The sequence below is a fragment of the Sinocyclocheilus grahami genome, unplaced genomic scaffold, assembly GCF_001515645.1.
Source record: "Sinocyclocheilus grahami isolate Dianchi unplaced genomic scaffold, SAMN03320097.WGS_v1.1 scaffold583.1, whole genome shotgun sequence".
NCBI lineage: Eukaryota > Metazoa > Chordata > Actinopteri > Cypriniformes > Cyprinidae > Sinocyclocheilus > Sinocyclocheilus grahami.
Genome location: NW_015505762.1, coordinates 148,838 through 173,473, shown reverse-complemented (window position 1 = coordinate 173,473; position 24,636 = coordinate 148,838). Strand labels below are relative to the sequence as shown.

Here is a 24,636-nt window from a genome sequence, read left to right as displayed (position 1 = left end):
TGAAACCTTGATGTGAATTAGTTTTAATTGGTATGTTCTTGTTATTTCCTGCTTTTTTGTTGTCAGTGTCTGGTAAATGTTGTCCTACAGGCCTTTAACCTGGAAACTTCTTGAACATCAATTGAAATAGATGAATTTACTTTCATTTTAGATGTCCAGCACATATCACTGCTCTATACTCACAAAAGACTCTATAACTACATCCTTAATGTATTTTGAAAGGCAGGGGCAGGTTTATAGAAAAGCATTGAGTTTAAGTTTACTGTAAAAAATATAATTTCTGTCAGTTAGCCTTCACCCCAGCCCACCTAAAGCCCTCATTATCCGACATTCATATCATAACAGTCATAACACATCATAATCAGGGGAGTGTTAGCAGTGGAGTAATGTGGAGGAGTGTGAATGGTGTGAAGTTGATTAGTCTCTGAATGTTTAGCAAAACGCCATGAGTTGATGCTAATTGAAGCTGCCCACTCGTAGCGTTGCTGAATTACTGCAGAGAAACAAACCAATATAATGGCTACATTCACACAGGAGCAGAATACAGCCATGTTCATACACCATTCATGAAAGCCACATTTTATATCCACAGTGAATTCATTAAAGTATACAATTCAATTATGAGAATGAGTTTGGTTGATATGTGATGTATAAACAGATCCACTAGTTGACAACTAATGCTAGATGTCTAGCATAACAATGCTAGCACTCTTGGAATGGCATTTAAATGATATACGGTCTGAGTAAGATGTGATATAAAATCTTGACATTTATTATAGCTCCATTCCATTCTTGTCTAATTTTGTACATACAGGACAATCTGAGAGTCACATCTGTTAGTAAATGCAATGATCGATCTCAAACAATAAGTGTGTGGCCTATGTAGAGCCGCAGTGCCACTCTCTATCACAGCTAAAAGGATATGTGTGGATGTTATGATAAGAGACTCAGAAATAGGGAAGCGAAGACAATGATTACAAAGATATTTCATCAGTGATGCAGTATACATTTGCAACATTTGGTTCCAGTATACTCTCGGTTTGTCTCACTTTCTCTGTCATGGATGAAAGGCAGGATGAAATAATGGACGTCTAAGTAATCGAGGTGTGAATGGCAGCAGCTAACACTGGGAAGTTTGCGGTGAATGTTTAGAAGTGGTGATTTCTCTCTGATCCCTGCAGGACTTTAGAGGCAACTGACACTTTGATAAGCTCCGCCTCCCATCGCTCACTCAGACCCAAAGCTACTGGTAAATTTACTATTCATTTTGATAGCAGTTGCTCAGCTGGCACAGGATGTCTTTGTCCATGGATGCTCAGTTTTGGACATAATGTTTTTTGAGCCAGTTATCTGCCATTAATGTCATGTGACTAATTTATCAGAAAAACTATTTCATGACCGCGTTGACTGGCTGATTTTTTCACAATCCCTTCACTGGTGACCATCCTGAGCTGTGGCTCAGGCTAAAAATATAGCAAAAAAGCATAAGTGCATTTCACCATTAAAAGTACTATCTACCTTAATTTCAGAGTGCAGCCATTTGTAACTTAAAGGAGAATCATTTGGCTGCTGTAGCTTTTCGCGCTCATTTGACTCGCTCCTGATGCTGAGGTGAAGCTGAAGTGCATGTCTGAAATTTCTCCCGTTTGATACGGCGGTTCCGCATCTTAATAAATGCATTTCTTGTCAAGAAAAAAGGGACAAAAACTGCAGTTTTGAGTGAGGTGGCCAAGCTTTCGTCAGTGGTGGCCACAGCCACCCCCTGGCTCCGCCCCTGATTATGCCCTTTTTTACAATATGTAATATAAGTCTCTGGTTTCCCCAGAATGTGTCTGTGAAGTTTCAGCTCAAAATACTCCACAGATAATTTATTATAACATTTTGAAAATGCCTATTTTGAGTGGAAGCAGAAACACTGTTTTTCGGGCCTGCTTCTTTAAATGCACATGAGCTGCTGCTCCCCGCCCCCTTTTCCAGAATAGAGCTGCCATTACAGCTCGGACCTGCTAAAAACATCTGTTTTGGTTCTGATTATCATGCTTATAGCACTGAAATCATGCGTTTTAAACCATATGAGTTTAAACTTCTGATATACGGTTTTCTGAGTGCACACATCTGAAGCACATGGACAGAAAGCGGCTGTCACAGCATGTGAGTACTAGACTAAGTTCTCATTCACACACAAGTTTACGTTACAAAAACAGTCGGTTATGTCTGTGAAGGTAAACTGCTGGGAAATAAATTGCATGTTTATTTTAGATCTGTGTGGCAGCAGCAATATACAGTAAATAAATCAATAAATCCACTGCTCGCTTGTCTCCTCTGAGGCTGGGACTCTAAATAGTGTTCATTGCTCATCTGTGCAGCCAAAGACAGAACAGTTAGCATGTTTTCCTCAAACTTTCGCCATGGCATTAGAGCTGGTACACCGTTGTCGCTTGTGAAATCAAAATGACAGCGTCATGGGTGTAAATTTACAGATTAAGGGGCGGTAATATTATAATGAGATCCCTTTGCCACGTCACCAAGGGAGCTAAATTAGACGCACTTGTTTTGTCAGACGCTTGCAGAAAAAGGCTTCCCAAACAAAGTTACTGGGTTAATCTTTTTCACGTTTCCTTGGTTGGTAGATGCACCAGGGACCTGTTAGATTTTCATGATATGTCACCTTTAAATGCGCAAGGCTTCCAGTGTCAGCAGTATTTTAGCTGTACTTAAACAGTCTTATTCTGTGGATATTGCAAACTGGTATTTGTTATTTTATTATTTATTATCCTAATCATAACGACACTGGTTAGTAATGCAAATAATTTGACCATTTCATGCACTTTGCTTTTCTTCTGATTATTTACCTATAGTGGCAATTGAAGTATCACACATTTACAGAAAATTGCTTGCACACTGCAAAATAAGCTGAGTAATATAATGTAATTTCATTATTAAAGTAATATTAAAGATACATGTTGCTTGAAAATAATCCTGATATTATTAGAATATTCTATGTTTTTTAATTCATTTTTACTATTTATTAATTATTAGAACACATGGGTCATTTTGAATGACTGTTAATGGAGAAAGATTTTTGTGTCCAGATGTTGTTGTTCTCATATGTGCTGAAATTAAGTGTAAAAAAAAATATATTTTTTAATCTGTCATTGTACTTTAAGAAAGGAAATATTCCTTTGAGAAACTATTAAATTACACAGTTAACATGATTAAATACTGCAGGCTGCTTCAGGATTTAAGTCAACGCAAACATGAGCACAAAACTCTTCCAAATGTTTTTGCCACTACGGTACTATGAATGTTTTAGTTACTTTCGCTTGAATCGGCCCATCACAAAGCATTATATAGACGGAGTGATAAGGGATCTTGCTCCGCCTTTGTAAATATCACTTCACCTCTCTTCCACCTTCCTCTCGGTCTCTCAAAATGGACAGACATAAGCGAAACGGTGGTGCTGAAAAGCTCAGGGAAAAGTAGCTTAAAAATTTGGAGGTGGATGCCGCAAAATGTGCCTCGTCGTCGGCAGTTGCGAAATGTATACAGCAGCGTTATCAAGAACAGGCTTGCTCTGCTGTGAGTGATGCGGGCCAAAGGGACAGGCAGGAGGAGGAGAGGAGTTTAATCGGTAAGGAGCTCGATAACGGGCTCGCATGAAGGGGAAACCTGTCCTAATGCGTGTGCGCACCATGAGTGTAGAATACGTAAACACTTTTTAATAAAACGAAAATTCGTCCCTTGCTCTTTTTTGGCCAAGTCAAGTGTGTTCACAGAGGTTTCCATGGGCCAATGCGAATACATCTAGATTTAAATATGACATGACGTTTTATTCTTATCCAAAACAATGAGCTGGGATATTCACACCATTTTTTATTTTGTGAGTTTGCAATATATTCAAATACTTAACTTTAAATATTAAAGATACTGTAATCACTGTGTTTTAAAAAAAATCATAATTTATTAACTTATTCTCCACCTTCCTCTCTTATTCTTATAAAGGTTGCATTCTTTGTGGAGGTCTTTGCTGTCCCTTAGTGTGAAGATTACTGGCAACATTTTAAATTATAGTAGCCTATATGTTGTAGTGTGCACAGTTGTTACTTATTTTTATTAATTGGAAATCATACTTTGACCTTTTAGCTTCTTTTCTTTGGGGGATATATATATAATATATATATGGTATACCTATATGTGGTGGGCCGCCTGGACCAAAGCCTGGACCAGTCCATTTGTAATCAGATTTCAGGTACTAAACAAAAGTGAGCCTCTAACTGATGGCATATAATTTGCATCATTGCACACTCCTGGTCACATTTATTATAGTGAAATGTGTCTCATAGCTGCTTGTCTCCAAATAAATTGCCTTTGGAGAGCAGCTCACATTGCTTTTCTTGCATCTTTTGCAATACCTGCACAGACAAATGCTGCAAAGTACTAAAACAAAAGTTTAGCAGAAGCTGGAATCTTCTCACCATGAATCGTTACTTTTTTCGTCACCACATGTTTCTAGTGGTGATAAGTTGCTGTAGTACAAGTTGATCACACAAATGTACTGCAGATCAGACCCAAAAGTACCTGAGTTCATACTGAGCCAAAGAATCAAACAACAACTTAAATCAGGGGTGTCCAAACCTGGTCCTGGAGGGTCACGTTTAGCTTCGACCCTAAATGAACCAGCTAATCAAGATATTCTGGACCTCTACTACAAATATGGAGTGTTTTCCATTTTGCTTTTAGACAAACTTCGCAAAATTTCCCTAAGTACTTCCCCTCGTGGGAATCCCGGATGCCATTTTGAAGTGCACTCTACTTTGTCAAGTGAATACATAAAATTTATATGGACAGACCCTTGATCCCTCAATTTCAAGAGGGAGCGAGTCAACTCGTATGTACACTTCAGCCAGCTCCTTATACCACAATGCAACACAATTGTGACGTGTGCAATTTATCCCCAACCGTCACAACTCTAATGTATGATATATATGAATTATTTTTTAGATTTAAACACATACTTGTTTCTTTTAGGACGTTCCAATTTACCCATCACAAGGATTCTGCCAGTAGTGGGCACTCGTAAAATATAACCAATCACATACATCCGAGTCAACAAGATGGAGGGAAGTTAAGGAGGGAAGGACATAAAAAGTGAAGTCAAACCATGGGTGTAGAATATCCAGGGGACATGAGGAATTGCATTCCAGCAGTGTGTTTTTTCCAGCAAGTGTGTTCACGTAGAGCCGAGGTACTCAACAGGCGGCCCGTCTGCATTCATTTTGTGGCCCGCATCATGGTGAAGATTAATGTATTTTTATTACAATTTGCGCTCACAATATCAGGCAGTTTGATTTTTTTTAATTAAATGTAATACAATCACAGTAGTAAAAGCTGCTCGATCTCTGCAAGCTCTGTAACAAACGTGCAATTAAAAAGCAACATGCCCCAAACAACTTAAAAGAGAAGCATTGTCCAACAAAAGAGGACATTTAATAACATGATTTTACTCCATAACATCAGTCGAGTGTTTGAAATAACTTCATTTTGTGAGCTGATGTGCGGTTTTTGTCATAAACGAGGCAGATAATATATTCTATATGGCAATAAAGGCTATGTCGATTAGCATTGGATTATACAGTAAAAATACTTTTCTATTATGAAAATACCAGAGATGGCTTAAATAACATAGACAAACCATATTGCCGCATCGTATGTTTATTGTTCATTATACTGTTCGTATGTATATATACATATATATATATATATATATTTTTTTTCATTCTCTGTGTTATTTTAAATAGGACAAGGACAATCAATACTTAGATAAGTAATAAACTATACGTATGTATTTCTAAATCAGTAAGTCTGCAAATATTGTCTTAAATAAAGTCTAATAATGCTAATTGTAATTTGTGGCCCTTCGCATTTATGTAGTTTAAATGCGGCCCACTTTGCATCTGAACTTACAGTAAGTACCCCTGACATAGAGGTTTTCAAGGGCTACTGTGAATAACTGTAGATTTAAATTCAAAGCAACAAGATAGTCTATGCATGACCTGAAGTTTTATTTGTATCCAAAACAAGGTGATGTGAACTTTGCAGAGCGCTAAACACTCTCATGCAGTGTATGTTTCATTCATACTCGACGCTAGAGGGCGCTCTCGTGCAGAAAGTCCAAAACAGACTTATAGAAGTAATAATTTGTGCCGTGCCAGCTATTGCAGCCAGGGCTCTATTGGTTGTGGCTAGAAGGGATACAGCTACAGCCAGAAAATAACAATACATTATATTTGCTACCTATTAGATTGTGTTTTATTAATGTGTACACATACCCCAACCCTAAACCCTGCCCTTACTATAATGCAAATACAGTAATTAATTGTTGTTCAGTATTGATGTGTATGTGCATGCCCAGTAGGACAATCTGGCCATAGCTGTATCCCTTCTTGCCCCAACCGGCTCAACGGCTCTGATCGCAGCTAAGCTGAATAAAAAGCAGAAACATTTTGACTGATGAAACGTGAAGACAATAAACATACAATTATGACAATATGTGTGTGTGTGTGTGTGTGTGTTTTCAAGTCATATCCAGGTAATAAATAAAGTATATGAATAATGATATGCTAATTGACATATCATTTTTTACAGTAGAAACGATCAATTGTATATTCCGCCTTATTCTGTGATAAAAATGGGAAAAAGTGTTTGTAGTGTATATAAACCAATAATAAAATTGTCATTAGGAACATATAGGAATAATATTATAGAATATTATTGGTTATTGTCCAGCAGTGTATTTGATTTCTTAGCCAGTTAAATAAATAACTAACTGTCAATTAGACACACACACACACAAAAAAAGGTATTACATTTGACATTTTTGTCCCCCTCACTTCTGAAATGATGTCTACACCCCTGAGTTTTTGAGACATGTGTGTTGGACCAGGTTGAAGCTAAACTCTGCAGGATGTTGGCCTTCCAGGAGCAGGACTGGACACCCATGACTTTGGAGCCCACTGACTGTCAATGTATGAACAAAAACATTTGAAACATTCTTCAAAATATCTTCTTTTGTGTTCCGCAGAAGTCATACATGTTTGTAATGAGGATTGTAATTGCAGTATATGCATCACATGAACTGGTGACAAGGTCTAATAAACCCCTGAGAGCTTGTATGTGTCACTGTGGTCTTCTCTTCTTAGAATTTCACTTGTCGGTGGATAAGATTGTAATGCCAAGCTTGATAAGATTGCAATGCCCATAATTTGAATGTCCCTGACTGGTGCATGCGATAAGCCAGGTTGAACTACATTGCCCAGAGTTCTCACCTATCAGGCCGGTGTACGCAACAAGGCAGGCTCCGTAATTTTCTTGCTGGCAGCCGCTGGCAGTAAGCTCGGAGGGTTGGCAGTCGTGCTGGAACTGAGACCAGCGAGACCTGAGGGAACCACAACAGCACATCCATCATCCAGCCAGTCAGCAAACCCTCAGAAACATGCATTCCCACAAACACTTTCCTCTACCTTGTGTTATGGGGCTACATACTCTGTTCTGTTTTGCCCTCTTCTGTTCTGTTTAGAAAGCTTTACACCAACACTCTCCACTCCATTCTCAGTCATTTTCTCTCTTTTTCAATCCCCCCTACATATACTATACACAGTTCTAATCCATTCGTATTGCTAATCAGAGACAGAACTGCAATTCAGAATTCTGGAGAACTGGCAGATACTCAGCCACCGGAAACTCAGCCGATAGCGACCATTTACATGCAGGTCACATTCTGCCAGTCCTCTGGTGACCAATCAATCATTTAACCAGGTCAGTCTCAGAGGAATTACCCACATTCCCTGCTGATTTCTTATGCTAACTGGCTGTTGTGGCTGTAAGTGATCTCCTCTTGTGTAATGTGTTGTGTCAGCAGAGTGTTCGCTTGGCGTGTGAAAGCGTGATGGTTGATCGATGGCAAAGACCGATGAAGGCCTTTGTGTTTGTGATGTGAAAAGAGGGAGGCTCAAATATGACCACTCAAACTCGGAGCCTTGCAGAGTGACTGCAGCTGTCAGACTCGTGTGTTTGTTGGATTTACGGTTTTCTGTTTATCCGTAGTGAACAGATAAAGCAACGGAGTGTAAAATCCTCCTATAGTTTTATTATGCTTATGATGTACAGTCTTCTATCTATACTGTATAACCTTGATTTTGGGCATTATTGCGTTTCAAAAGCTGTTGACAGCAATTCATTAATCATTATGCATTACATTCTCAGCAATGCCACAAGGGATGCCAAAAGGTTGGGGGGTCAGTAAGTTTTTTTGCTTGTTTGTTTAAGAAATTCATACTTTTATTCAGCAAAAACACATTAAATATTTAAAATTAATTCAGCTCTCAGAATCCTTAAAAATATCAAGCAGAACAACTATTAAATTGGTTTTCAACAGTTTTCAACTTGATAAGACAAATTTGATCTCAGCTTTAATGTCACAGAAATAAATATTTTTAAATATATATAAATTTTTTTACTATACAGTATTTTCATCAAATAAATGCAGCTTTGAGCGTAAAATACTTTTTCACCAGCATTAAAAAATCATACTGAGCCCAAAATTATGAATGGTTCAACAGTTTTTTTTAGCAAGCTTTATTTTGCAATTTAAAGCCACCATGTTTAGTAGCCAGCTAAAGGGAAAAAAACATATCCAGTTTAATGGTACCGTCATTCCTTTGAGTACCGTTGTTTGTTTCCGGTACAGCACTGTGAGAGCGCGCATTAATTATGTTTAACAGGACAGCACACCTGCAATACATTAGCAAGGATTACTGAAATAAAGTAGGTTTTTGATTGGTTTGATTTGATTGGTTGGTTTCTATGGCTCCTATTCAACAATATTAGCCTCTTTGCTGCCCTCAGCAGCTTTGGAGCACCCTTGCATCTATGGGATATGACAAGACTTATTTGGAATGGTTCCACTATAAAAAAAATACTGCAATCAAATGGCATTGCTAAAGAATAATTGTTTATATGGAGTATATTAAAGTATTGGTTACACTTTATTTTAAGGTGTTCTTGTTACACATTACATGTACTTAGTATTATATTAACAATAAATTACGCATAATTACATGCAAGTAACCCTAAACCAAATCCTAATCCTAACCATATATTAAGTACATGTAGTTAATTAATATTACTCAGTACTTAAATTTATAATTACACTGTAACAAGGACACCTTAAAATAAAGTGTAACCAAAGTATTTTTGTTTAATAAAATAACACTTTTTAGGTTACTGATATGACCAGAGTGTTTATCTCATGTGAATTTACATCGTTTTAACACGTCTAACATATATTCATTTCTTCTGGTTTAAAACGTTTTGAATGGGAAAAAATGACTTTGTGCACCTTTATATATCACTCTCTACAGAGCACAGAGTTTCAATCTTCAGGCCCTTCAAAAGAGCTTGATTGTATTTGTAGCAGTCGTTTTCACACACAATACCCACTTGCACACATAGTCGGCCTCACAAACTCGAAGTTGTGCCAGGCAATTGGGTTTTTCCCTTTCTTCATAAGAGCATGCAGGCACAATGGTCTGGCGCCGTCGCTCTGCACAAGCCGTGTCAGAGCATGGACAGAAGAGCAGCTCGTGTGTGTAGTCTGGCGGCACACGGTCGAAGAACTTTCTCAGTGCTTTGCAACAGCGTGCTCGGTTGCAGGGCCCAGCCCGCGCCGATGGGGCGATGCACGCCGACACGTACTCCGTGCGTAGTTTCTGACACGTCTCATCCACATTACAGGCCTTAGCAGCGTCCAAACAACGGTTCACTGTTGTCATGCCCACCTCAGACTCTGAAAGGAAGGAGAGAGAGAAGCAAGCTTGTGATTCCTGGGTATAAAGAGATGAGCATGTTAGTTACACTTGCCTACTTTGGAGTACAAACGAAAAAGGTAGTTGGAGTGGCTACAGTCGCTGTCCAGTGCTGAAACAGAAGCCTGTACTCAAGATAACACAGAATACCAGACCACAACTGCAAAATGTGGCATTACTTACCATCCAACACAACATTCTTTCTACCTGAAGCCAAAATTATGCAATGCACCAACCCCATCTCATAAAAAAATATTACTATTTTGCAAGATGGCAAAGGTCCTTCTGTTCCAACCTTCTTTTCCCCTTCTTTTTCATTTCCTATAACCACCAATAAGGCATAAGCTGATTGTCGATCATTCCTTCCTTTCTTTGCTTGCTTCTTTCCTCTGCTTGCTTTTTCCTTTCTTCTTTCCCTGCTTTCTTTTCATCTTCATTTCCATTCTTCCCTCCTTCCTCCCATGCTTCTTTTCTTCCTTTCTTTTTTGGCCAAGTCAAGTGTGTTCACAGAGGTTTCCATGGGCCAATGCGAATACATCTAGATTTAAATATGACATGACGTTTTATTCTTATCCAAAACAATGAGCTGGGATATTCACACACCATTTTTTATTTTGTGAGTTTGCAATATATTCAAATACTTAACTTTAAATATTAAAGATACTGTAATCACTGTGTTTTAAAAAAAATCATAATTTATTAACTTATTCTCCACCTTCCTCTCTTATTCTTATAAAGGTTGCATTCTTTGTGGAGGTCTTTGCTGTCCCTTAGTGTGAAGATTACTGGCAACATTTTAAATTATAGTAGCCTATATGTTGTAGTGTGCACAGTTGTTACTTATTTTTATTAATTGGAAATCATACTTTGACCTTTTAGCTTCTTTTCTTTGGGGGATATATATATAATATATATATGGTATACCTATATGTGGTGGGCCGCCTGGACCAAAGCCTGGACCAGTCCATTTGTAATCAGATTTCAGGTACTAAACAAAAGTGAGCCTCTAACTGATGGCATATAATTTGCATCATTGCACACTCCTGGTCACATTTATTATAGTGAAATGTGTCTCATAGCTGCTTGTCTCCAAATAAATTGCCTTTGGAGAGCAGCTCACATTGCTTTTCTTGCATCTTTTGCAATACCTGCACAGACAAATGCTGCAAAGTACTAAAACAAAAGTTTAGCAGAAGCTGGAATCTTCTCACCATGAATCGTTACTTTTTTCGTCACCACATGTTTCTAGTGGTGATAAGTTGCTGTAGTACAAGTTGATCACACAAATGTACTGCAGATCAGACCCAAAAGTACCTGAGTTCATACTGAGCCAAAGAATCAAACAACAACTTAAATCAGGGGTGTCCAAACCTGGTCCTGGAGGGTCACGTTTAGCTTCGACCCTAAATGAACCAGCTAATCAAGATATTCTGGACCTCTACTACAAATATGGAGTGTTTTCCATTTTGCTTTTAGACAAACTTCGCAAAATTTCCCTAAGTACTTCCCCTCGTGGGAATCCCGGATGCCATTTTGAAGTGCACTCTACTTTGTCAAGTGAATACATAAAATTTATATGGACAGACCCTTGATCCCTCAATTTCAAGAGGGAGCGAGTCAACTCGTATGTACACTTCAGCCAGCTCCATATACCACAATGCAACACAATTGTGACGTGTGCAATTTATCCCCAACCGTCACAACTCTAATGTATGATATATATGAATTATTTTTTAGATTTAAACACATACTTGTTTCTTTTAGGACGTTCCAATTTACCCATCACAAGGATTCTGCCAGTAGTGGGCACTCGTAAAATATAACCAATCACATACATCCGAGTCAACAAGATGGAGGGAAGTTAAGGAGGGAAGGACATAAAAAGTGAAGTCAAACCATGGGTGTAGAATATCCAGGGGACATGAGGAATTGCATTCCAGCAGTGTGTTTTTTCCAGCAAGTGTGTTCACGTAGAGCCGAGGTACTCAACAGGCGGCCCGTCTGCATTCATTTTGTGGCCCGCATCATGGTGAAGATTAATGTATTTTTATTACAATTTGCGCTCACAATATCAGGCAGTTTGATTTTTTTTAATTAAATGTAATACAATCACAGTAGTAAAAGCTGCTCGATCTCTGCAAGCTCTGTAACAAACGTGCAATTAAAAAGCAACATGCCCCAAACAACTTAAAAGAGAAGCATTGTCCAACAAAAGAGGACATTTAATAACATGATTTTACTCCATAACATCAGTCGAGTGTTTGAAATAACTTCATTTTGTGAGCTGATGTGCGGTTTTTGTCATAAACGAGGCAGATAATATATTCTATATGGCAATAAAGGCTATGTCGATTAGCATTGGATTATACAGTAAAAATACTTTTCTATTATGAAAATACCAGAGATGGCTTAAATAACATAGACAAACCATATTGCCGCATCGTATGTTTATTGTTCATTATACTGTTCGTATGTATATATACATATATATATATATATATATTTTTTTTCATTCTCTGTGTTATTTTAAATAGGACAAGGACAATCAATACTTAGATAAGTAATAAACTATACGTATGTATTTCTAAATCAGTAAGTCTGCAAATATTGTCTTAAATAAAGTCTAATAATGCTAATTGTAATTTGTGGCCCTTCGCATTTATGTAGTTTAAATGCGGCCCACTTTGTATCTGAACTTACAGTAAGTACCCCTGACATAGAGGTTTTCAAGGGCTACTGTGAATAACTGTAGATTTAAATTCAAAGCAACAAGATAGTCTATGCATGACCTGAAGTTTTATTTGTATCCAAAACAAGGTGATGTGAACTTTGCAGAGCGCTAAACACTCTCATGCAGTGTATGTTTCATTCATACTCGACGCTAGAGGGCGCTCTCGTGCAGAAAGTCCAAAACAGACTTATAGAAGTAATAATTTGTGCCGTGCCAGCTATTGCAGCCAGGGCTCTATTGGTTGTGGCTAGAAGGGATACAGCTACAGCCAGAAAATAACAATACATTATATTTGCTACCTATTAGATTGTGTTTTATTAATGTGTACACATACCCCAACCCTAAACCTAACTGTCAATTAGACACACACACACACAAAAAAAGGTATTACATTTGACATTTTTGTCCCCCTCACTTCTGAAATGATGTCTACACCCCTGAGTTTTTGAGACATGTGTGTTGGACCAGGTTGAAGCTAAACTCTGCAGGATGTTGGCCTTCCAGGAGCAGGACTAGACACCCATGACTTTGGAGCCCACTGACTGTCAATGTATGAACAAAAACATTTGAAACATTCTTCAAAATATCTTCTTTTGTGTTCCGCAGAAGTCATACATGTTTGTAATGAGGATTGTAATTGCAGTATATGCATCACATGAACTGGTGACAAGGTTTTTAAGAAATTCATACTTTTATTCAGCAAAAACACATTAAATATTTAAAATTAATTCAGCTCTCAGAATCCTTAAAAATATCAAGCAGAACAACTATTAAATTGGTTTTCAACAGTTTTCAACTTGATAAGACAAATTTGATCTCAGCTTTAATGTCACAGAAATAAATATTTTTAAATATATATAAATTTTTTTACTATACAGTATTTTCATCAAATAAATGCAGCTTTGAGCGTAAAATACTTTTTCACCAGCATTAAAAAATCATACTGAGCCCAAAATTATGAATGGTTCAACAGTTTTTTTTAGCAAGCTTTATTTTGCAATTTAAAGCCATCATGTTTAGTAGCCAGCTAAAGGGAAAAAAACATATCCAGTTTAATGGTACCGTCATTCCTTTGAGTACCGTTGTTTGTTTCCGGTACAGCACTGTGAGAGCGCGCATTAATTATGTTTAACAGGACAGCACACCTGCAATACATTTGCAAGGATTACTGAAATAAAGTAGGTTTTTGATTGGTTTGATTTGATTGGTTGGTTTCTATGGCTCCTATTCAACAATATTAGCCTCTTTGCTGCCCTCAGCAGGTTTGGAGCACCCTTGCATCTATGGGATATGACAAGACTTATTTGGAATGGTTCCACTATAAAAAAAATACTGCAATCAAATGGCATTGCTAAAGAATAATTGTTTATATGGAGTATATTAAAGTATTGGTTACACTTTATTTTAAGGTGTTCTTGTTACACATTACATGTACTTAGTATTATATTAACAATAAATTACGCATAATTACATGCAAGTAACCCTAAACCAAATCCTAATCCTAACCATATATTAAGTACATGTAGTTAATTAATATTACTCAGTACTTAAATTTATAATTACACTGTAACAAGGACACCTTAAAATAAAGTGTAACCAAAGTATTTTTGTTTAATAAAATAACACTTTTTAGGTTACTGATATGACCAGAGTGTTTATCTCATGTGAATTTACATCGTTTTAACACGTCTAACATATATTCATTTCTTCTGGTTTAAAACGTTTTGAATGGGAAAAAATGACTTTGTGCACCTTTATATATCACTCTCTACAGAGCACAGAGTTTCAATCTTCAGGCCCTTCAAAAGAGCTTGATTGTATTTGTAGCAGTCGTTTTCACACACAATACCCACTTGCACACATAGTCGGCCTCACAAACTCGAAGTTGTGCCAGGCAATTGGGTTTTTCCCTTTCTTCATAAGAGCATGCAGGCACAATGGTCTGGCGCCGTCGCTCTGCACAAGCCGTGTCAGAGCATGGACAGAAGAGCAGCTCGTGTGTGTAGTCTGGCGGCACACGGTCGAAGAACTTTCTCAGTGCTTTGCAACAGCGTGCTCGGTTGCAGGGCCCAGCCCGCGCCGATGGGGCGATGCACGCCGACACGTACTCCGTGCGTAGTTTCTGACACGTCTCATCCACATTACAGGCCTTAGCAGCGTCCAAACAACGGTTCACTGTTGTCATGCCCACCTCAGACTCTGAAAGGAAGGAGAGAGAGAAGCAAGCTTGTGATTCCTGGGTATAAAGAGATGAGCATGTTAGTTACACTTGCCTACTTTGGAGTACAAACGAAAAAGGTAGTTGGAGTGGCTACAGTCGCTGTCCAGTGCTGAAACAGAAGCCTGTACTCAAGATAACACAGAATACCAGACCACAACTGCAAAATGTGGCATTACTTACCATCCAACACAACATTCTTTCTACCTGAAGCCAAAATTATGCAATGCACCAACCCCATCTCATAAAAAAATATTACTATTTTGCAAGATGGCAAAGGTCCTTCTGTTCCAACCTTCTTTTCCCCTTCTTTTTCATTTCCTATAACCACCAATAAGGCATAAGCTGATTGTCGATCATTCCTTCCTTTCTTTGCTTGCTTCTTTCCTCTGCTTGCTTTTTCCTTTCTTCTTTCCCTGCTTTCTTTTCATCTTCATTTCCATTCTTCCCTCCTTCCTCCCATGCTTCTTTTCTTCCTTTCTTTGTTTCCTTCTATCCTTTCTTTGCTTACTTTTACTTTGCTTTACTTTCTATTTCCCTTATTTTCCATTACCTAACATAAACATGGGGCATAAGCAGATTGTTCTTTCTTCCTTTTCTTTCCTTGCTTCCTTTCTTCCTTTCTTTTTTCTTCCTTCGATTTCTCCCTATTTCTTAACTTGCTATCCTTCCATCCCTCCTTCTGTGCTTCTTTCCTTCCTTTATTGCTTCTTTCTTTCCTCTACTGCTTCTTACTTTGCATCTGCTCTTTGCTGCCTTTCTTTTTTGTTTCACTTTGTTCCTTTGTTCTCCTGTCTTTTTTACTTCCTTCATTTCTTATCTTACTTGCTTCCTTTCTTTTTTACTTTCTTCTTTCCCAACTTTATTTTCCCCTTGTTATCCATTACTTTCTTTCTTTCTTGCTTCCATAGCTTCATTACTTTGCTTCTTCTCTGCTTTCCCCCGCCGTCTTTCTTTGCTTCCTTCCTTGTTTTTCTTTACTTCCTTATCTTTTCCCCTTCTATTCCATTTCCTAAACTTAACTGTCAATGGGGTATGAAATCATACAAATGAGATTGTAGCCACTAATGTCAAATGCAGAATAGTTACGAATCGCAATAAGAGTGTATTAAATGCACTTACAAAAGCAAAAAAAAAAAAACGTCATTAGTTATTTTCAGAACGGCCTTGTCCAACTGTCAGAGCAGCATGAGTTTTTGGAGGTGTGCTCTGGCTCATTGTTCTAATGAGGGTTGAGGTTCATACAGAACGTCTCTTTCTCTCATGTCCTAATGAAGGTTTGAGTTGGTCTGCTCTAAGAGGATGTGAGTCTGGGTGGCCTGTGTGTGCTGCTAATGAATAGAGCATGAGTGAGAATGAAAGTTGAATGAGTCTGGTCTCTATCACAGAGCAGGTCCCAGCTGAGACTGGCTGCTGCAGCTGCTTCATTTTTCATATCAGACTAATGTGGGCCGCAGAGAGCCTGCCAGCATTACACTGCCATAGAGCTCACTTTATCTCTCTCTCTCTCTCTCTTTCTTCCCCCATGAGCCGTGGACTTTTTTAACCACTGCCCCCTTCATTGTCATCTTTTTCTTCTTCTTCACCTTCACCATGTCTTTTAACATGTCCTATTTATCCTATCCATCCATTGTTCTTTGCTTAATTTCTTCAGTTTGTTTCCTTTCCTTGTTTCTTTCTGTCTTTCTGTACTTTCTTTCCCCATTCATTACTTTATTGTTCCTTTCTTTCTCCCCCCGCCCTAATTTCTTTTCTTTCCCTTCTTTCTTTTCACCTTTTTTAATTACATCTTTCTGTCCCTCATCCTTCTTCACTTCCCTTCCCTTCCATCCTTCCTTGGCTTGTTCGCTTTTTCTTTCCTCTTTTCTTGCTTTATTCTATCCTTTACAGTGGTGGCCAAAATTATTAGAAGACTAGTATTTTCAGCTGCTAAAAATGGGTTTAAGTCAGTTATTTCTATCTTTTGCTGCAGTGTGTCAGTAGGAAATTTCCAAACATTCATTTAGCCATTAATTGTAATAATACAGTGAGACTTTGTTTGCACAAGGAGTCTGACAACAGCCAGTGCTCCACACAGAGATCTGATCTCACCATCATCCAGTCTGTCTGGAACGACATGAAGAAACAGAAGAAACTGAGACAGACTAAATCCAGAAGAACTGTGGCAACGTCTCCAAGATGCTTCAAGAAACCTACCTGCAAAGCTACCTGAAAAACTATTTGCAAGTGCACTTAGGGCAAAAGCTGCTTTAAAGCTTTACAGGATGGTCACACCAAATGTTGATATAATATAGTTAATAGAAGTTAATTGATAAAGAAAATCTATTTAAGACATTATTTTTGACAGCATCCTCATTTTACAGCATTTTTACACAAGTGCCTAAAACTCTTAACAGTACTGTAGCTAAATTGCAGATAGGTTTCTTGAAGCATCTTGGAGACGTTGCCACAGTTCTTCTGGATTTAGTCTGTCTCAGTTTCTTCTGTTTCTTCATGTCATTCCAGACAGACTGATGATGATGAGATCAGATCTCCCTGGATTATTACAATTAATGACAAAATGAATGTTTGGAAATGTAAACTGATATTTCCTACTGACACACTACAACAAAAGATAGAAATAACTGACTTAAAACCATTTTTAGCTGCTGAAAATACTAGTGTTCTAAGAATTTTGTCCACCACTGAATTTCTTAATTTATTTTCTATTTTTTCCTTCCTTCATTTGCTTGCTTCCTTCCTTTTCTTCATTGCCTTTTCCCAATAATTTATTTTCTCCTTATTTATTTCCATCCATCATCCTTCCAATTATACTTTGTTTGTTGTATTTTCCTTCTTTGCTTTCTTGCTTCCTTCCTTTTCTTCATTGCCTTTTCCCACTAATTTATTTTCTCCTTATTTATTTCCATCCATCATCCTTCCAATTATACTTTGTTTGTTGTATTTTCCTTCTTTGCTTCCTTTCTTTGCTTTCTTGCTTCCTTCCTTCCTTTCATTTCCCTCCCACCTTTCTTCCGTCGCTTGTTTCCTTCCTTTCTTCCTTTTTTCTGTTTCCTTCCTTTTTATGAATGCTTGTTTCCTTACTTGTTCTTCCTTCCTTTCTTTTCCACCTTTCCACCTCATTTTCAGTACATTCTTCTGTCACTCCTTCCATGTTTGTATTTCTTCATTTTATTTTCCCTTGCTGTCTTTCTGTTGTTTGTTCGTTCTTTCATTCTTTGCTAACTTTCATTCTTATCTTAAATCTTTTTCCTTTCTTTCTTTCTTTCTTTCTTTCATATAAAAGGGATTCTGCTCCGAATCCGTTAGGTCATGTTAGCTCATGTCTGTTAAATAATCTTAGATGCAATATTTGATTTGAATAATGTATTAGTAAATGTTAAAATTAGGATTATTAAACACTTTAGAAGTTTTTTTTAATTGTTAGTTCATGTAACCTAATGTATGCAAATAGAACTTTATTGCAAAGTGTTACTGATCTGTCATTCATAATAAACTGTTATACAACATCTACTGCTGTAAACAAAAAGCAATATTATTACTTGTTTATGTGTGCAACTAAAGGAATAATTTACATGGCTTAACCTATGTCAACCTCATCCACTTTCCCTGCCTTTTCACAGTCACGCAACTTGTTTTCAGGGGGTCAGCAAGCTGCAAAGTGTGGAGGAATGAATGACAAACAACCTGAGCGCCTGATTTGTTCATCAAAAGACAATTTCATCCTTCCTGAAAATGATTTTAAAAAATATGAAAATAGCCTCTATTTAAATCAGAAGTTAATGTCAGAGAATATTTCTGATTTCCCATTATGCACAGTCAATTAATGACAAAATGAATGTTTGGAAATGTAAACTGATATTTCCTACTGACACACTACAACAAAAGATAGAAATAACTGACTTAAAACCATTTTTAGCTGCTGAAAATACTAGTGTTCTAAGAATTTTGTCCACCACTGAATTTCTTAATTTATTTTCTATTTTTTCCTTCCTTCATTTGCTTGCTTCCTTCCTTTTCTTCATTGCCTTTTCCCACTAATTTATTTTCTCCTTATTTATTTCCATCCATCATCCTTCCAATTATACTTTGTTTGTTGTATTTTCCTTCTTTGCTTCCTTTCTTTGCTTTCTTGCTTCCTTCCTTCCTTTCATTTCCCTCCCACCTTTCTTCCGTCGCTTGTTTCCTTCCTTTCTTCCTTTTTTCTGTTTCCTTCCTTTTTATGAATGCTTGTTTCCTTACTTGTTCTTCCTTCCTTTCTTTTCCACCTTTCCACCTCATTTTCAGTACATTCTTCTGTCACTCCTTCCATGCTTGTTTCTCTTCATTTTATTTTCCCTTGCTGTCTTTCTGTTGTTTGTTCGTTCTTTCATTCTTTGCTAACTTTCATTCTTATCTTAAATCTTTTTCCTTTCTTTCTTTCTTTCTTTCTTTCATATAAAAGGGATTCTGCTCAGAATCCGTTTGGGTGAGATTACTTTCTCATCCATCATTAATGGGTTTTGCGAGCTATATATATATATACAGTATATATATATATAATTTAAAATCTGTATCTTTCAAGGTTAATATAATTTATCCAGTAAAACACTGAAAGCATCATGCCACATGAATGAGTATGTAATAGAGATAATAAACACAAAAACAAACACACAAAGAAAAGAAAATGAACAAAAGTTCCTGTTTGGATATGTGGGCCTTTTAATTTGAGTCTGTAATACTGGCAGAAAAGCCTGTTACAAGGTCATTATAATGTTAAGAATATATTTAATTAATTTCTCACATTTTTCCCAGTTTCTTTGTCTTTTTACTATTATTATTTCTATATCTCTCCTCCCTCCCCTTTATAATTTCCACACTTTTGTTTGATCTTTGTTGTCTCTACCGAGCCAGCTTGTTAAACGCTCACAGTGTTTGAGAGTTGAGAGCAGCCATCATTAAAAGTCACGCATGAATGACCGACGTTACTTTCATTACTTTGAGGAAATCATTCTCTGTCCTATCCCCGAGAGTTTAAATGTTATTTTATGTGTGTCTGCTTGGACTCAAGTATGTATATGAGTGTGTGTGCAAGCAAGAGAGATGATGAGTAAATGGATCATTATGTGCTGCCCTCGGGGTCCATAAAATTCAGCTCATGCCTTAAGCACCCCATAAACTGAGGCTGACAAACTGACAGTTTTAGTCATGTGCCTCCTCCAAAAATAAGTTTCTAAACTTGGTACGGTGCTATTTTGAGTGAATGTAATGAGATGGGAGAGAGATGAGAAAGTGATGAGTGAAATGCCTTGATTAGAAAATGAAATTCTGAGATAAATCATCCGACCGTTTAGTCTTTGTTAGGTCCGTCTGAGAGTCTTTGGCCCACAATGAAATGTTTGTTCTGCTCCTGACAGGTCTAGGAGTAGGAAACGCAGTTTATCATCAACGGTGCCGATGAACGGCAACTATGTTATATCCAAGTACATTAAACAAAGCGCTCATGTTTTGCTGTTGTAAGCCATTAAGCTCTGCCCTATTAATAACTCTTCACTGCTAATGCTTGGCATAGAAGTGACAAAACACATCGTGATCAGTTCCAAATATCAATTCCAACACCACAGCACATAATCGGCATAGTGTGTCTGTGCAAATCACTGACCTGCAGCGATGGAGGCCAGGCGAACATAATCAAAGCCCCGCTCGACAGGCTCATAGGGGTAATTCTCCACCAAGCTCAGCCCTGTAAACGCACACGCAAACAGGGTTTTTCGTGGCTATGGTAACAGAGTATTTTGTTTCAGTGAATTAATGAGAGTGTCACAGGTAAAAGTTCAGTTTGAAGTAATGCTTCTATAATGCTAAACTGGTTAGCATATTAAAACGCAGCGTCTAATTAGCATCCATTGAAGTGGTTTCCGGGGACCGTGTGGGTGTGGGTATTAGAACTTGTAATTGCATCATTGTGCGAGCGAGTGCTTTGTATGTGACAGAAAAATTATGAATATGGATTTGCTCACCATGCAGCACGGACTGCTTGAGGCTCCAGTAGATGCTAAGACAGTTCTTCTCTCTCTTCATGCCCCGTTTGCACTGGCATCGGTGCAGAGGGCTAGACAGCAGGGCCGTCACGGCGTTCTCGCAGTGGTTGCGTGCCCCCGGACCCAGCTTCACGCTTCCGCCGCCTGCGACACACTGCCGCAGTGTTCTCAAGCGCGGGCTGCACGCCTCGTCGCTGGAGCACGAATCCCCCGCAGTCAGACAGTCCCACCGGCCCCCGGACACCAGCCGCGGCACCCCTGCACAGAACACACAGATCTATCAGGAACACTTTATAATAAGGTCCCATTAGTTAGCGTTATAGTTAATGCATTAAAAGGAAAGTTCACCAAAAAAAAATAAACCTCTTTCCTAACCTTCAATTTGTTCCAAATCTGTATAAGTTTATTTTGTCTGTTGAACACAGAAGGAGATATTTTGAAGAATGTTGGTAACCAATCAATTGACGGTAGCCATTCACTTTTATAGTGTGGAAAACATACTATGAAAGTCAACTGGTTGGTTATCAGCATTCTTCAAAATATCATGTGTTTAACAGAGTAAATGATGACAGAATTTTCATTTTTAGATGAACTATCACTTTAACTGGCATTATTACACAATGCTTTTAAATGCTTGATTCTAATTTGTCATTCCCCGATAATGACATCATAAAAGGGTTTTCACATCCACGTAATTATTTATTTGGTGAAAAGCCATGTGATGAGTGATATGACATTATCCCTTAACACTTTTGTGTTTTTGAATTAATTTGGTCGTCTTGTATCAAAGCCGCTTGTTTCATGTATTTACATGTGGCAAGTAGCCATATAATGTATCCAGGTGGTGGTTGTTGTTGTAAAATAAACCCCTTCAAATTAATACAAAATCCCTCCAGTTCGCACCAGGGTTCAGATCGCCTTGTTGGGGTTTGGTCTCTTATAACAACTGACTGGATCTACATTGTCCCTTACTTAACTAACAATGAGAATTTCATTTGTAACAGTATTTATTAATCGTTCACTGTTAGGTCATGTTAGCTCATGTCTGTTAAATAATCTTAGATGCAATATTTGATTTGAATAATGTATTAGTAAATGTTAAAATTAGGATTATTAAACACTTTAGAAGTTTTTTTTAATTGTTAGTTCATGTAACCTAATGTATGCAAATAGAACTTTATTGCAAAGTGTTACTGATCTGTCATTCATAATAAACTGTTATACAACATCTACTGCTGTAAACAAAAAGCAATATTATTACTTGTTTATGTGTGCAACTAAAGGAATAATTTACATGGCTTAACCTATGTCAACCTCATCCACTTACTGACCTGCAGCGATGGAGGCCAGGCGAACATAATCAAAGCCCCGCTCGACAGGCTCATAGGGGTAATTCTCCACCAAGCTCAGCCCTGTAAACGCACACGCAAACAGGGTTTTTCGTGGCTATGGTAACAGAGTATTTTGTTTCAGTGAATTAATGAGAGTGTCACAGGTAAAAGTTCAGTTTGAAGTAATGCTTCTATAATGCTAAACTGGTTAGCATATTAAAACGCAGCGTCTAATTAGCATCCACTGAAGTGGTTTCTGGGGACCGTGTGGGTGTGGGTATTAGAACTTGTAATTGCATCATTGTGCGAGCGAGTGCTTTGTATGTGACAGAAAAATTATGAATATGGATTTGCTCACCATGCAGCACGGACTGCTTGAGGCTCCAGTAGATGCTAAGACAGTTCTTCTCTCTCTTCATGCCCCGTTTGCACTGGCATCGGTGCAGAGGGCTAGACAGCAGGGCCGTCACGGCGTTCTCGCAGTGGTTGCGTGCCCCCGGACCCAGCTTCACGCTTCCGCCGCCTGCGACACACTGCCGCAGTGTTCTCAAGCGCGGGCTGCACGCCTCGTCGCTGGAGCACGAATCCCCCGCAGTCAGACAGTCCCACCGGCCCCCGGACACCAGCCGCGGCACCCCTGCACAGAACACACAGATCTATCAGGAACACTTTATAATAAGGTCCCATTAGTTAGCGTTATAGTTAATGCATTAAAAGGAAAGTTCACCAAAAAAAAATAAACCTCTTTCCTAACCTTCAATTTGTTCCAAATCTGTATAAGTTTATTTTGTCTGTTGAACACAGAAGGAGATATTTTGAAGAATGTTGGTAACCAATCAATTGACGGTAGCCATTCACTTTTATAGTGTGGAAAACATACTATGAAAGTCAACTGGTTGGTTATCAGCATTCTTCAAAATATCATGTGTTTAACAGAGTAAATGATGACAGAATTTTCATTTTTAGATGAACTATCACTTTAACTGGCATTATTACACAATGCTTTTAAATGCTTGATTCTAATTTGTCATTCCCCGATAATGACATCATAAAAGGGTTTTCACATCCACGTAATTATTTATTTGGTGAAAAGCCATGTGATGAGTGATATGACATTATCCCTTAACACTTTTGTGTTTTTGAATTAATTTGGTCGTCTTGTATCAAAGCCGCTTGTTTCATGTATTTACATGTGGCAAGTAGCCATATAATGTATCCAGGTGGTGGTTGTTGTTGTAAAATAAACCCCTTCAAATTAATACAAAATCCCTCCAGTTCGCACCAGGGTTCAGATCGCCTTGTTGGGGTTTGGTCTCTTATAACAACTGACTGGATCTACATTGTCCCTTACTTAACTAACAATGAGAATTTCATTTGTAACAGTATTTATTAATCGTTCACTGTTAGGTCATGTTAGCTCATGTCTGTTAAATAATCTTAGATGCAATATTTGATTTGAATAATGTATTAGTAAATGTTAAAATTAGGATTATTAAACACTTTAGAAGTTTTTTTTAATTGTTAGTTCATGTAACCTAATGTATGCAAATAGAACTTTATTGCAAAGTGTTACTGATCTGTCATTCATAATAAACTGTTATACAACATCTACTGCTGTAAACAAAAAGCAATATTATTACTTGTTTATGTGTGCAACTAAAGGAATAATTTACATGGCTTAACCTATGTCAACCTCATCCACTTTCCCTGCCTTTTCACAGTCACGCAACTTGTTTTCAGGGGGTCAGCAAGCTGCAAAGTGTGGAGGAATGAATGACAAACAACCTGAGCGCCTGATTTGTTCATCAAAAGACAATTTCATCCTTCCTGAAAATGATTTTAAAAAATATGAAAATAGCCTCTATTTAAATCAGAAGTTAATGTCAGAGAATATTTCTGATTTCCCATTATGCACAGTTGTTTTATCTCAAGGGCAGTAATTGCATCTCAACATATGCTTAGCTGAAACACCCATGTGAATAACTTCAGCAGGTAAAAAATATTTTCAACAGCTGTCTATAAATTTCCCAACACAATGCATGCACTAGCCCATAGTCTTTATTTAGCTTGTTAAGTGTTTGATATATGCAGTAAATATCTTCTATTGATGTTTACATATTGAGATCTTAAATATCATGATCTTAGCATTGTTTAAAGGAGCTGAATGCAATAATGGTCTCAGCCTCAGACGTCCCACCCACAGACAACCCACCATCTGTGCCCTGACCTTTTGATGCACACAAAACTGGCAAGTATATTTGAAAAGTTTGGGTTTTTCCAAGCCAGTCTGTGATTGAAGCTGCCCAAGGAGCTGCTGATATAGTTCTCAGCCACCTTTGAGTCTGTTCTCTATACCGCCGTAACTATCTCTGGTTTGGTTCAGCTACCAAATCGGACAGAAGGAAACTGCAATGGACTGTCAGGACTGCTGAGAAAATTATTGGTGCTCCAGTGCCCGCCCTCCAAGACCTGT

The 24,636-nt window shown here is 37.9% G+C and overlaps 2 protein-coding genes across 2 annotated transcripts; both read right to left on the bottom strand.

Moving 5' to 3' along the window:
• Positions 1-6,672: 6,672 nt before the first annotated feature.
• Positions 6,673-9,903, bottom strand: LOC107556896 (GDNF family receptor alpha-4). The gene is made up of 3 exons (XM_016240141.1): positions 9,499-9,903; positions 7,326-7,435; positions 6,673-6,677 (listed from the first exon to the last, which is right to left on the bottom strand). Exons 1-3 carry the CDS (start codon positions 9,828-9,830, stop codon positions 6,673-6,675), a joined length of 447 nt encoding a protein of 148 aa, XP_016095627.1. The 5' UTR covers positions 9,831-9,903.
• A 1,033-nt stretch (positions 9,904-10,936) lies between these two features.
• On the bottom strand, positions 10,937-22,800 carry LOC107556895 (GDNF family receptor alpha-4-like; the record flags this gene model as incomplete). Its single annotated transcript, XM_016240140.1, has 6 exons — positions 10,937-11,011; positions 14,444-14,793; positions 20,454-20,534; positions 20,812-21,090; positions 22,164-22,244; positions 22,522-22,800. Coding segments are annotated over 6 exons (1,145 nt in total), but the record flags the coding sequence as incomplete, so codon positions are not given.
• Positions 22,801-24,636: the final 1,836 nt, after the last annotated feature.

Excerpts from the sequence above, each read along its gene's own strand:
- LOC107556896 (XM_016240141.1), bottom strand. The coding sequence starts at position 9,830 with ATGACAACAGTGAACCGTTGTTTGGACGCTGCTAAGGCCTGTAATGTG. Across the intron at positions 7,436-9,498 it reads GAGGCCGACTATGTGTGCAA|GTCTCGCTGGTCTCAGTTCC; the intron begins GTGGGTATTGTG and ends TGGTTCCCTCAG.